We start from the raw sequence: 15,106 nt of genomic DNA, 5'->3' as shown, positions 1-15,106 counted from the left end.
TTAGATGCATTAAAGGCCTTTGATTGTCAAGTGGCCTTGGCTGCTGGCAGCCCTAAGGGAGCATGGGACGGGACCTGGATACGAGGTGGGTGAAACTACTGTACAGCTCACCATTAGCCAGAGTTGAGATGGCAGCTCAGTAGGGGTACCAGACAGGGATGCCCTTGGTCCCTGATGCTGTACATTCTTGCATTGGAACCTCTAGCGATATACCTGAGACAACAATATGAGGGAGTGGGGATCTGCACAAAAGGGGGACCACACCTAATATCGTTATATGCAGATGACCTATTATACTTGAGGTACTGGGAAGAAAACCTGCAATATATCCTAAAGGTGATGGAGCGATTCGAGTGCTCTCCGGTATTGCAGTCAACCCCAAAAAGTCAAGCATATCCCCCCTGGGAAGATACATAGGGGTCCCACGAGAACTACCAGTACTACCAATACCCTGGGAGACCAGTACTTTGAGATACCTGCGAACTGACATTTACCACACTGTGGAAGCTGAATACACACAATACTGAGAAAGCACTGACCAACGTCGAGAATAGTATGAAGTTTTGGACTAGGCTCCCCCTGGCCATGATGGGGGGGGGGGGGGGGCGCTGCTGAAGATGGTTCTACTACCCAGGCTACTAAACTACTTTGGAAACATACCATATATGATACCTAGGCGCTTCTTCGTTAAACTTCAAAGCAGATACAGAGGCTTTCTATGGGCTAAAACAAGGAGTAGGATAGTCCTATGGAAACTACAGAACACCTATGACAAAGGGGTTATTAAGCTGCCTAACTTTGAAATCTATTATCTAGCTAGTCAACTGCGATACATGACTGAGTTGTTAGCGGAAGACCCAACATCAGAATACAAACTGTTGGGATCTGACTGTGCCCCGTTCTTCCTAAACGAGAGTTAAACGGGTGCCGGGGATGCTGGAAGTAGGGTTGAAAATATGCCCAAGGTGTGCCAGACCATGGAAAATCCGGCTCTGTGTTCCCCACAAGTGCCGCTAGTGGCATTAACCGGAGGAGACTCACAACTGAGGAAGACGATTCGCAGGCATTGGGAACCGATGGGGATTGTAACAATGGGAGACACATGGCAAGAGGGAGAAATAAACGGATTTAATGGGTCAGTAGAAGTAACAGGTTTACACTTGGGGCAATACATCAGTTATACCGGATTGGTACGGAAGCTAATGGAGACATGGTTGGTTGGAAATTGTACTAGATGAACAACCAGACATGGCCATCAAAGATTGTACGATATTGCAGAGGGAGGACACAAGGTTTCTCGAATTTACAAACTACTGATGTCCAGGGTGGGAAGGGAAGGGTCCCAGCTGAGACAGGACTGGAAGGATGACTCAGGGGAACCAATGACGGATGGGTTGTGGGAGCGGGTACAAGGGCATCAAAAAAGTGTCTAGGAACGCAAGGCTACAACAAATACAGCTATATATAACTCACAGAGCATACATGACCCCCCAAAGAATCTCCCGATGCAAAAACGCAGAACGACAAACATGCCCCAAGTGCGGAGAAGAAAACGCAGGACTAACACATTCTGGGCTTGCCCGGAAATTGGTAGGTTCTGAGGTGAAGTAGTCCACCCAATGAATGAGAAAGGGATCAATTTAAACGTAGAATCAATGTGGGCATGCATGGTAGGGGTGGGGTTGCCTAGACCGCGCCAATTAAAACATGTCAGTGTATACTCGCTAAGCACAGAATCGCCATTGGGTGGAAAGCATGTAATAGACCCAAGATAGAAGTCTGGTGGAACGATCTCTGTAAATGGACGGAAGCTGAAACAGTAGTATGGAGTGAGGCGGCCAATAGGGGAGGGGAGGAAGAAGCGGAAACCCCGACGGCCTGGAAATATCTTGTGGCCACATGGCTGGGGCCCACCCTGGGCAGCCCAGGCGATGACTCCTCTGAAAATACAGATGAGGAGATACCTCCTAAGGATAAAGAGCAAGAGGGCGAAGCGGAGTAGGCTTGGGTTGGAGGGTGGGGTAAGGGTAAGCAGTAGACACTGGATATTTTTTCATGTTAAAATGCTATATTAAAGAACTGCTACAGTTGTTTGTTGATTGTTGTAAAAATAATAAAAATCATTTAAAAAAAGAATTGCAACAGATATGAAAATTCTCCCCAACACATTTCCCCCACCACCCCCACTGACCCCTCAGACGAAGGGACAGGAGGATTTAATCCACCCCAAGATGAATCTCTTGTTCCAGTCGTTCATCCTCTGGAAGTATATGAAACAGAAGGAGCCCTACGACTTATAAGTTCGACATACAAAAATTGGAGTATGTAATATTAGTCAATGGCAGTGGCTTGAATTAATCTGCCTTTGGAACCCATCATGAGCCCGATTCTAGGTTCAAAGAGTCGTAGGCCATTAAAGTTAGCTACAACATGTATTTTCAAAACAGCCTTCTCAAATTGGCTGCATCATTGATTTTATTCCTGTTTTAGCTACATAAAGTAAAATATTATAATGCTAATTATTTAATTCTTAGCAATTTTACATGGCTTTACTCAAATTATATATAAAAAACAAAACAATACTACCACAATGGTGTGTGAGATCCAATTTGTTCAAAGGCGGTGTTAGTGGGTATTGTTATGAATAAGATTCACAGTTCATAAAACATGTCAACACAAAGACAAACATAAGCATAGTACAGTAGTGTACCTATCAACATTGTGTATGCAAACGTGTCCTTGTCAAAGACCTAACATAGGTCGGGCTGCAAGCAAAAAGTGACCAATCCTGAGTCTAAGTCGGGGAGGATTCCCTAGATGTACTGAGGAATCTGCAAACATGTGGTTGCTGGGTTCATGGACGTTTTGGCTACAGTTCAGGGCGCCTTCTTCTGGGCGTAAGGGAAACTGCATTAGTACTCATCTGTTCCCTTTCTGAGTGTGCTTGTGGTACTGCTCCCTGTTGATTGAGAGAAACCTGCTTTTCTGTCACAATTTGGATTGCTACTGCATGATAATTTTCATACAATTTTAACTTTTTCCATGCGTCAGATGGATGTAGCATACTTTTTACTCTTGGGAAGGACACTCATTTCTATTCGCTTGGAATTGCATTTACTCTCAAAGTTTAAAAATATGGATTAAAATACTCCACCTCCAAATTTTATATGGAGGACTGCTCCCGACCCCCCCCCACCACTCCCCAAACATAGGGTTGCATGGGTGTAAAGTCCTAACCCTTTCTCACCCATGCCAGACTAAGATCGGCGGTGGTCCAGCCAAGGATGCTCCCCTGGGCTTCCCCCATTGTGATGGGAATGGGAGAGAAATTGGAAATAACTTTACTCGTCTCCTTATTCTAATTCTGGAACATTTAACTAGTCGTTGCCAATTCTGGTTTGCGAATCACGTTGTGGAACTTGACTTTTAGACACTAGTCCCCAATTCCTAGCCGGCTGCACCTACTAAGAATCAAGGACACAAATCTAGGCTTTTTTGTAATGGGTATTCTAACTGTTTCCTATCAATATATTTACCAGTCTAAAACTGATGCTAAGAGGGTACTGAAAGGCCTAATAAATAATTCTACATCTTCTGACTAACGTAAATTATGGGGGTGCTGTGTGTGTCCTTGTATCCCTAAACCAGTCCCACACCCTCCAGAGTCTAAGCCTTCCTGCTTTGCTACCCTACCTTGATTGAGTTTGGCTAGACTTAAACACCTTCTCCCTGTTCACTATAATGGGGTGGGCCTCTGAGGAGCCACCTCCCAGTGTTGATTCTGAAAATACATAGAATGTTCCTGCATTGGGAACTGAAAAAGCAAAAGAGATCATCTGTTTGCATTAGTGCCAAGCTGTAATGCCAATCTGCCCAGATCAGATGAGAAGTAGGTTAAGAGGGAGGTATGCTTTTAGTTTGGTTCAGAACAAATCTGTGTGGACAGTTTCCCAGATGTCCAGGGGAAGAGAATTCCATGCAAGTGGAGCAAGAAGAGAGCAAGCGCGGAAGTGAGAGGAATCACAGGGAGGCAGAGGAGCCACAAGAGTAGTTGAGGAGCCAGAGATTACGAGAAGGCTTGTAGAGTAGGATAGATACAGCGGTGCCTTACAGTGGATGGATTTGTGAACCACGAGAAATTCAAATCTGTTTTGCATCACCAGCTATCCAGCCTGGTGACTATATGAGGAAGTAGGGGTGAGCTGTGAAGTGAGGGAGTTCAAGGAGTCCTGGTAACAGAGTTAATTATCTTGTCAAGGACAGAAAGAATAGTTGGGGAGACAAAAAAGATGCTGGCACAGTAGTCCAGTTTAAGAAGCCAAGATGGTTAAGCGATGCTTGGTGGTGTTGAAAAAAGAAAGGTGCCTATTAGGTAAGAATGTATTGAGTCCAAGTGGTGTGGGACTTTACAAGACATCTTAGTATTGGTAACCCACCTTTTAATATAGATTTGTACTACACAAGTTGGTAGAGTGACTGAGCAGTCGGGCTCATCTTAAGAGGGGTAATGTGAGCTGTACAATGAAATCAGTAAATACAGGGATCCAAGCCACTTGCAGTTGAAGTATAAATATTTATTCATACAGACACACAAGGATAATTGGATGATATTTAAAAAGCAGCAACCAATAGTTCGGATTAAGTCTAGTATAAGGAGCTGTGACGATTCATGGCATCGCGTCACTACTCCCCAGATGGGACCTCTTCCCTGTGGGGCTAGGACGGTAAGCCCGCCACGCAACAATCCCCCGGGGTACGGAAAGCAGGACCTCACAGGGAGAGCCCCCCCACCTCCTCATGGGAACAAGGATTACCATTCCGCTATCAAACTTCCTAGCCCCCTTGCCTTTGAGACCATGAAATCCTTGAGGTCCTCCAAGAAACAACCAACAAATGCTACTGCAATATTCCCCCCTTCTCACTTAAGATTTACTACCAAGACGAGGAAGAACAGAGTGATAAGTAATCTACCAAAAGTGCTGAGAAGAGGAAGACTGGAGTGATTGAACTACTCCAAGTCTAGACAGTACTGAGAAAAAGGTGGCCTCAAGGAGGTATGAAGAATACTCCATTGATACGAAGTACTATGGCACTACGCTGGGGTGACCTAGCGGAAGACATAAAAACAGAAGAGGCTTAATGAAGAGTCTGACGTGAAGCCTGCCACCCAGAGAAGACAAACTTGGGAACTAGCAAGTGCGCAGGAGAAGCTGGTCCTCAGTGGTGAGGAAAGCCTGGAACGGTCAACAAACCGCTCATAGCCAGACAGGGACCCGACCTACGTAGAAGCTGGAGGATTTGGGCAGTCCTTCAACTACACCAACACCAAAAAGGCCAAGAGACCTGTGGAACAAGCGCGGTGCAGCAGGAAGCGCTTCTACACTGATGACACCCAACTGTCTTTCCTCCTCCTTCACACCTGACCTACACCACTCTTTCCTCCTGCTTCTCAGCCATAAAAAACTGGATGTCATCCCACTTTCTTTCCCTCAATACTGACAAGACTGAGGTGCTTTTCTTCCCTCCCAACACTCCCATTCCGCCCTTCATCCATTTTCCACCTGCCAACCTCCCCATATCTACCCTTGCCCGCAATCTTGGCCTCCATCTCGACTCCTTTTTCTCCTTCTCCACCCACATCTCGAGCCTGTCGTCACCACCTCTTCAACATCCGCAAGATCCGCTCCTCTCACATTCCATGCTTCCAAACTCCTAATCTCCTGCCTTATTTTCTCCCGCCTCTTCTACTGCTCCTCCCTCCTCTATGGACTCCCCGTCTCTCGCCTAACTCCCCTAAAATCCATCTACCACTCCTCTATTCGTACTTTGTCTCCTCGGCCCTCGAGACTCCATTTCTTCCTCTCTCTCAACTCAACTGGCTTTCCTTCCTCTCAACTGAAATTTCAATTCCTCTGCCTGGTCTACAAAACTCTCCATGACCTGCCCCCCCCTACCTTTCGTCCCTCATCTTTTTATTCACCCTCCTACTCTGTGCTCAGCAGACCTACCTCCTCAGAGTACCCCCAGCCTCATGTACCTCCTTGCGCTTCCGCTCCATCCAACTCTTGGCCCCCCCCTACACTGAACTCCCTCCCGCTCTCCATCCGCTCCACCCCACCTACTGATCCTTCCACTCCTCCCTGAAAGCCCTTCACTCCCCCACCACCCCCCACCCCCCTGACTCCCCTTCTAACCCCCCCTCCTTCCCCTCTCTCAGGACCCCAAATTTGCCACAGATACCACTTATGACCATTGAGGACACCAGATCCCCCCATACCAGACACCACAATACAGACTCTGAACCCCTTCACCTTCCCCCACTCTCCCCCTCTTCCTTGTAAATTGTTTTCCATGTTGTTCTAATGACTTGTCTCATGAATATAAATGTGCTTCTCTCACTCTTGTACCAGTTATATTGTAAAGCGCTTTGGCTTAAAGCGCTATATAAATTCAATAAACAAACAGAGGCGAAGAGCGTTCGACCAGGGCAAGACCAACAACCTGGGAAGAACCAGCGACATGCCCCCACCAGAAAGGTAATAGGAGCCACCAGTGACAGTAGGGGTTTGGGGAAGAGCATCTTGGTAGTAATCACCCATGTCACAGTACTTACAAGAAAGAAAGATCACTATGGGAGTAGTCTCCCTCATCCGGTTTTGCAGAAAATCCAAGGACATTACAGGCGTGCCCTCCCTTGTTGCAATATTCAAGATAATAAGGAAAGTCCAAGAATACATAAGAATGTGCTGTAAAAATATGAAGATGGCTGCAGAGGAGGGGCTTGGGAAGAGGGATGGGGCAATTTGACCCAAAGTACAGCGATTGGTTTAGTGAAGGAATACAGTTTGCAAATGAAAGCAAAACATTTTTCTTTTACCAAGGATTCGCGGCCTGACAGGGTCTATTGATGAGCATGTGAATCCATGCCAGACCCCATATGCTGGAGAATTAAATGAAACCTTGAGTTTGAAATGCCACCCCTTTGTCCGACTGATCCTTCTCACTTAAAGGAGCAGATTGTTAAATGGTTAGAAATTATAGTGCTATAATAGTTACGGTCAGGTTATGAGAATCCAAAGTATATAGGTGTTGCAGTCTGACCAAACAACTGGGCCATCTTTAGTTTATTGCATTACAACTCTTTCCCGCACTGCCGCCTTGTCTTCTTTTGTGCAGCTTCACTCCATTTTTGCACCAGCTCTTCTTGTTCCTTTTAACGATTTAAGACCTATATCTGGACTGACCAACTATTAAGTGTGCAAAGAAAGATCCCTCCTGTTTCTACACCTCCTTATCCCAAACAGGCAGGCTGCGTGGCCAAAGGGAATAAGGTCACCCTTTGGAGGGCCACTCCGGTACAAGTGGCTCATGGATTTAAAGATCCAGTTTGGTGAAAACAATCCTCCAAACAGAAAAATAGATTCCTTTCAAGAAGTTATCTACCTAGTTCTCAGACGACAGGAAAGGGTTGGAGACATTATAAACAACTTACCATATTTTCTCTGCCAAAGGACAATAAGTGCTGATAAGCCGATGAAGAATAGGGCACCCCCACAAACAGTCTTCCACTCACTTGATCCCCGATTCATCTGAGCATAGGTGTGATTGAATTTTATATGATACACTGAAAATGAAAAAAGAAATACCATTTTGATATTTTGTGCATGGTTTTCAATAAATATCCCATCAGACCAATGCGGAATTTGTGCTTACAGTTCTGGCAACAAGGATAGAGAAGAGGACTGATTTGCCAAAGCACATAACTTGTACACACAAATGCAAATTGAAGGTGATGGGGGGGGGTGGGGGGGGGGGAAGGGGAGGATTGAAAGGGTCCACATAAAAACAGATACAAGTTGTACTTCTGCCCCCAATCTACAACACCTGGCGTCTACAGATCTACTACCAGTTGCAATTAAACCCCCACTATGGCCTTTTTAGATGGCAGGGTGTTCAGACAATTTTTCAAAGTCCACACACGGGGCTTTATAAAAATATCCTAGAGGCAATACAGTAAATTCCAACTCAGTATAGACCTGCACTGCATTATATGGTAGCGTGGACAGAGTAGTCGGGCTTATTTTAGGAGGGAGAGTGGGCTGTAGATGGGTAAAAAAATAAAAAATAAAATGGGAAGCATACATATGATCGAAAGAAACACAGAATATATGAATATATAGAAGAGGAAGTCGGACCATCCGTGCAAGCTTTTGGAGAAGACCCAAGCCGGACTGCCAAAGGCGGCCAAGGGGAGCAGGATCACAACCCTCCTTCATTTCCTCAGAGCAAGAGCACACCAGCCGACCGGACCCCATGCTGGAGAAGTAGTTGAAATTTCTCTTCTGTGAAAGGATGGTGAGCTAAAGACTCTGGTTGAGACTCTAACCCGGGATATAGGCTAGTAGAGAGACTCCCAGGACCCCCCTTGTTTGTGAATACTTTCAGTCATCTGTCAAATGGAAACCAGAAGATCATTCATAAGAATTGGAAAGTGCAGGAAAAGGGAAAACACCCCTTGGAAAGACCATTAATCGCTTCTAAAAGAACCAAGAAGGGAATAGTTTCTTACCTGTAACTCCATTTCTCCAGCATTGGTATCTTTCATGGATTCACATGCTTAGAATATTCCCTGTCAGGCTGGGAACCCTCGGTACCTTTATAAAGACGTTTTCCATAGGAAAAATGTTGACACCTGTGTCCCATCTGTGTCGTTTTGGGCCGCTTATGCATGCCCCAATAGGACGTAGCGGTATAAATGCCCCGCCCCCGCGGCTCCCATCAGATTTCAACCGTCTTCCGAAGTAGTGGGATCACCTCGCGTCATCTATTTTTGCTAGGTTGTTTTTCTTTGTTTTTTCCTAATGTCTGGAAAAGCTCTTTCGTTCGTGTGCTACATGCGGATTAAAGAAGTTGTATGAAGGAGATGGCCATATGGACTGTATATATTGTCTCCAATGCTGGAGAATGTTAGTGATCAAATTATGTGGAACAGCATAGTATTGAGACCTACAAGACAACTAACAGGTCTGGGGATGCCACAAACTGTAGGGCATGATATTGCTCTAGCTGCGCACAGAAGTACAGAGGTGGATATAGGACTTGGGAAAGTTGCATTTAGAAGTGTGCTCATTGAAAGAGCATATAACCCATCATATCACACCACCACGCTTACTCTCTCCTTACATCACCACTCAACTAGAACACAGAGATACTATGACACCATTCGGTATATCTGTTCTCATACCAACATCCGCCGCTTACTCCACATCATTCTATGTAAACACTGCTGGTATCACACCCCCAGCCAGGCGTTTTCCTCAGGCCTAACGCAGCCACATCCGTTCCGGATAAATCCTGCCAGAACGAACACATTCTCCTGATCTCTAAACCACCACATCTACCGCTAAGAAGCAGCTATTACACGAGTACCGCACGAGCTGCACACATAACCGGTGCTCACACGCACCTTTTTGACTCTCCGTTCTCTCTCTACTGATCTGAACTTCGGTTCCCAAGGGCGTTCAACCTACCAGCGCCTTCAGACCATACCAATGGTATATAAGGCGCTATATAAGTGCAAAATAACAATAACTTCAGAGGCCATGGTTCCAATGAGTTCTTAACAAACTGACTCTACAATGGTAGTATATGCCATTTGGTGCCTGTGTGGTAAGACTCTAGTACACACAGCACCCTTAGTAGGTCACTTTACTGAATGGATCCATAAAGCTGAAGATCTCAGATGGACCGTTCTGTATCAGGTGAAATCAGGAGAACTAAATAAACGGAAATTGATGCAAAACAGTGAAATTATTTTTCTGACGAAATGTGCCATCACTGGCCTCAACGTATGCTCAGAAGAATAGATATAGTTTGTTCCAGCACGACTACCAAGTGTTTAAACAGGCTGTAATAATTATATTGAGATAAGTCACCCTTTTGTCCCATGGTACTGTACATTAGAAAAATGGGTTTACCAGTCTCGCTGCGCCAACACAATAATCAATCAGATACTGCTTGAGTTGCAGATTTATTACACAGTCCAATGAACAGGCTGACACATGTGAGCTGTAGCAATGTCCCAAATACAAGTAGCCAGTAACACTTACACTCCAGGTTTTAGTTAACAGCAGTAAGTAAGCATTCTTTAAAAAGGGCAATATATGTAACAATCAAATACACTTTAAAATACTTATCCAGAATTAACACAAAGTTAGTAGATACTCCGAGTTGACTTCACCAACTTGGAAAAGTAATGGCATTTATATATCACTAGTACACTTTGTAGATTCTGAGGTTTGTAGACAGGAAAGGTTAAACAGGTTATCAGAGCATGTGAGCACTAAAATCTTCCAATGAAATCTAGACTAAACCCTTTCCTGGCAATAGTTTAAAACCAAGTTATCACCTGGTTTTGCACTGGGGTCTGTATCTGTACCCATACAGCCCCCCCTTTTTCTTCCTGCACTTATCAGATCTACCCTGTCTGCTGCCTTAAACCTAGCACTTGCAAATTGCTGGCTGTTATTTATTTATTGTTATTTATCTGTTTCTCTGATTCGCACTTTTCACCTCCCCCTTCCATGCACTTTTCCCCTCCCCCCCTCTCCCATGCACTTGGCGTTCTCAATGTCACTGGGCCTAGTAAGATCGCTGTTTTGTTCTCCCCTGTTCCCCTCCCTTGCCTTGTCGCGCTCTGAAACACTTGTGTACGAGCACGATAAAAATAAAATATCAACCAACCTCTGAGGGACAGCAGATATCCAAGTCAAATGGACTAGAAGCGTCTGCACAGAGCCAGAACAGCCCAAGGCAATTGGAGCAGTCTATGGAGCGGAGGCACTTCTAAAATAGCTGAGTCTTGCACAAAGTTAGAGAGTTTGCTGAAGAAAAATGACTACAGTCACAAGCTGTTACACTTGTGAAGGGGTAGAGCTGAAATCAACTTGAGCAAAGTACCTACTGCAAGTCTCAACTGAGAAACTCAGAAGAGCACAGCTTAAGACACTGAGGTAAGTACCCCAAAGTCCGTACAGTACCTTTGGTTAGAAGAAGTGGTCCAGCTGGAAAATGGTGAAGAGAAGACCGGGCCATTTTGACGAAATGGTCACCAGCCTGCAGTAAAAAAGCACAATGGTAGGAAACTGAAACCACTGACAGCAGCCATTAAAAGTAGTGCGGGTAACCATCTTTTTTTTAACTGAGTAGGTAGGATAAGGGGCTACTAAGTAACCCCCACTCCCTAGCACTCCACATAAGATGGTGTGTGCTAGACCTACAAAGAGAAAAAAGGTAAGTAAAGTTAATTTCACTTTACTATTCTTGGGAACAGTAGTTCATAAGAAAAGGAATTTAAACCTTATGAGAAATCTAGAGGATTTCTTTGTGACACTGCACTGAAGGGGCTGTGTTTCACCAACACTCCAAAAGCAAATGAAATCCATAATCCAAATCAGGTCAAAACACATGAGTGAGAAATAAAAAGGGCTCACTCACTCCACGGTTAAAATTAAAAAGTGCTAAAGTCCAGCAAAACACAGGAGTTTTGCTACTGCTTTTTTTGTTTGTAAAGAGGTACTAGGGAATTACTTCAGAGTTACCTGTTGAAGGTTGTGAAACCATCTATCCTAAAGGGTACAAATGGTTCAAATCAAATGGAGCTACCAAAAAGGTTTGGTCTATGACAGAAATGTAAGTGCTCAAGGAAGGTTGGTGGATAGGTACAGCTAGTTCCAAAAGTCCTATCCGTGACCAGATTTAAATGTATTGACATCACACCAGAGGTAAGGACAAAGTGCTTTCTAAGCACTTCTCAGGTCATGAAGGGAAACTCGCTACAGAAGTAAAAAGGTCTTAACAGGTGCCAGGTTTTACAAAAACCAACTTCTAGTGCTACAGGTTCATGTGCAGACAGAAGAAAACAACTTAATGGTACTCTGTTTGCTCAGCAGTCGGGTACACTGCAAACCCAAAAGATACATGTGATGGGGTGGTTTGCTAAGAGCCAGTGTTTAAAAAAAAAAAAAGCATTTAATTTTTTTAATTCCAATTAGGGCAAAGCGTCTTGGGAGTTCCAGTTAAGACATCTGCAGATTACATTAAAGATTTTAATTAGAGGGCAAACACCTGAACTAGTTACTTAGGCTACATCATCAAATGCATGGCTGGCGAGAGGCCTGTTAGGGAGGACTCTCAGAAATTTGCCAAATTCCCTCCACCTTAGAGACCCCCAGCAACTTTGCTGGATTTTGAGGACTTTTTTTTACCTGGAGAGAGTGAGACCCCTTTTCCCACTCTCTCATGTATTTTAATGTGAATTTTACCTCTTTCTTTTGGTTATGGAGTCTGACAAACTCTGTATGCATCATCTTTTACATTGTATCACACAGCACCTTCAGTGCAGTAGCACAGGCAAGTCTTTCAGATTTCCCAATGTTTAAATACCTTCTCTGGGATAAACTACTGTTTCCCAGAGTAGTAAAGTGAAATTGACTTTACTTACCATTGTAACTTTCTAGACCCAGCACACACTATCTCACAATAGAGTGGTGAAGGGGTATCCCGTGTCTAGATCCTCATCTAACAATTGTTATGTTACCCTTTACTCACTGAATGGCTGGTGGCAGTGGTTTCATTTGAACTACCATGGTCTGAAGTTACTGCGGGCTACGTTCACGGCTCCGGCAAAGCAACCGCGGGAGCCATCTTTTTCAAAATGGCACAGAGCCATCTTTGACAAAATGGTCCCTGGTTTTCTTTTTCACCATGTCTTTGTGGAAAGGTCCTTCTAGAGATTTTCTCTGCGTGCCAAACCAGGTTTGGTCCCTTTGTTCATTTTGCTTTGGGCAAGATTCAGGAGTGAAGCCTGCCTCTGGTGCCAGAGTGTCTGGGCTAGGCAGGAAGTGAGGGAGGTGCCCGAAATCCCTGTGCTTAGTCTCCTAGGAGACCCAAATGTACTCTGTGGATTGGCTGACTGTCCGGCAAGGACAGCCACCCTGATGGGTGAGTGACAGCTAGGATGGAATGAATGGGACAGAACTGAATGAAAGGAGAGTCTTTTGGCTTGGAAGGCAGTCTACACCACTGGACGAAGTAAGCGAAGAAGAGCTTGAAGAGGACGCCTGCTGAAACTCCTGGACCTTTGGTCCGCCCGGTGAAGCCCTGCTGAAGTGCCGAAACACCAAGTTGGCATCGACAGAGAAGCCCCTTCAAGGAAGACTTCTCCCTTTCAGTTGGTGGGACCAATCAACTCCAAAGTAAGCCACCTGGACATCCATCTTTGAGCTGGTTGAATTTCAAGAGTTGTTGCTGGAAACCGTATAGCCAGGGAGAGGAACACCAGATTGTGTGCGTTGCTTTTAAGCTGGCCTAGAGCTTTTGGAAGATCCTCCGGACTCCGAAGAAGCAGGACTGACCAAGCCTGAGCCCCCTCAACAGAGCACGGGACCTCAGAAGCAAGGAAAGCTCACCTCAACAGCCAGGAACCGCAGTGTTAATATTTGCGGCAGACGCGAGAGCTGAAACGCGAAACAGCAACTGCAAGTGAAGTTTGCCGGTTGCAAGCTTGGACCGTCCCAGTGCATAGTCACTCTGCACTTCAAATGTAAAAACACACCATTTCTTACTCGCTGAGTCTCATTCACACTAGCCAATGGCAAGTGCACACTTAGCATCCAGATATACCACAGTGCTGCACATGGGAGCTTGTACCCTCCTTTTCCACAGCAAAACTGTACATGGTCACCACCCAGTACAGTAAAAGCACCAATTCAAGCTCAGAAGTCGAGGCTGGCTCGAAGAAAAAATTTTTTTTTTTAAAAAAAACAGTTGAAGGGTCTGCATAGCTGGATTTTATTTGTTATGTTCCAAGTAGATGGAACAAAATGGATACAGGATCGTGTTCTTGGAATTTCTAGATTTAGGTAACTAAGCAAAAAATATTATCAATGTTATTTCTCTTAAATCAAAGAACATGCTGCTTTTCTTAAGATGGGTAAGCATTCAAGGTTGATGCACAAATCAAAAACCCCTACGTTTTATTTAGCTACAAAATCACTTAAAAAGCAGTTATTAGACACCTGTTCATTCAATAGTAACTGCACAGACGATCTTTACTGCAACAGCTCAACTCTTAGGGGTCATGGAATTAAAAATAGTTGGCAATATGAGGCAGTGCTTAGTGAAGAAACCTTAAACTTAGAGAATTCTTACAATTCAACATGGCAAAAGAAGGGGCTATGCAGGAAATGGGCAGATCATTTGTATTTCTTTGCTTACAGAGCACTGCCGCTAAAGCACTGTACAAGATTAATAAAAAGGGTACCAATTCATTGCAAATGCTACAAAATTAGCATTGAATTTGACAAGGAAAATGTTTTTTTAATGGAGGGACAGAATGAGAGAGTAAATTAACTAATTGGGAGGGTTAGAGAGTTCAATATTCGAGAGCAGAGAAACGGAGCAAAAGCAAGTGTTAGGGAGAATTCCCAGAAATGTGCTAATTGCCTTCTACCTTGGAGACTCCGAGCTCTTTTGGCTGGACTTTAGGACTTCTACCCTGGGGAGAGAAAGGTTTTCCCGCTCTCTTGTGTATTTTTCTGTGATTTGGACTCCGTCAGACTCCACAGTCAAAAGAAACAAACTCCATAGGCATCTTCACATTGAAACACGCAGCACCTTCAGTGCAGTGGCACAGGGAAGTCCTAGATTTCCCAAAGGTTTAAATACCTTCTCTTGGTGAAACTACTGTTTCCAAGAGCAGTGATATGAAATGGACTTTACTTACAATTTTTTACTTTCTAGACCCAGCACACACAAACTTAAAATAGGGTGCTGGACAGGTTACTTAGTATGCCCCTTTTTCCAGTTTCTCATGTAACATTTCTATGTTACCCTTTCTACAATTAATGGCTGGTGGCAGTGGTATACTTTTCCTACCATTATGCGTTTCTACCGCGGGCTGCAATTGCAGCTGCAGTAAAAGCACCCATTGGTGCCCATTTTGTCAAAATGGCCCTGCTCTTTTTTTGTCATTTCTTGTTGGAAGGGTCCTTCTTGAGATTTACTCTGCATGCCAAAGCAGGTTTGGTCCCTTTGTCTTTGGTGG

The 15,106-nt window shown here is 44.5% G+C and overlaps 1 protein-coding gene across 4 annotated transcripts in view; it reads right to left on the bottom strand.

Moving 5' to 3' along the window:
• The window catches only part of COX4I1 (cytochrome c oxidase subunit 4I1), a 184,484-nt gene that overhangs the window by 23,812 nt on the left and 145,566 nt on the right, over positions 1 to 15,106 (bottom strand). For all 4 annotated transcript variants that reach the window (XM_069636456.1, XM_069636449.1, XM_069636465.1 and 1 more), the window contains one exon: positions 7,493 to 7,624. In XM_069636456.1, the coding sequence (XP_069492557.1) occupies positions 7,493 to 7,624 (132 nt within the window). The remainder of the gene's footprint in view (positions 1 to 7,492; positions 7,625 to 15,106) is intronic.

The sequence above is a fragment of the Ambystoma mexicanum genome, chromosome 1q (assembly GCF_040938575.1).
Source record: "Ambystoma mexicanum isolate Mex_15411 chromosome 1q, UKY_AmexF1_1, whole genome shotgun sequence".
Taxonomy (NCBI): domain Eukaryota; kingdom Metazoa; phylum Chordata; class Amphibia; order Caudata; family Ambystomatidae; genus Ambystoma; species Ambystoma mexicanum.
Note: the sequence above shows the minus strand (reverse complement) of the source record. Positions and strands in the feature narration are given on the sequence as shown.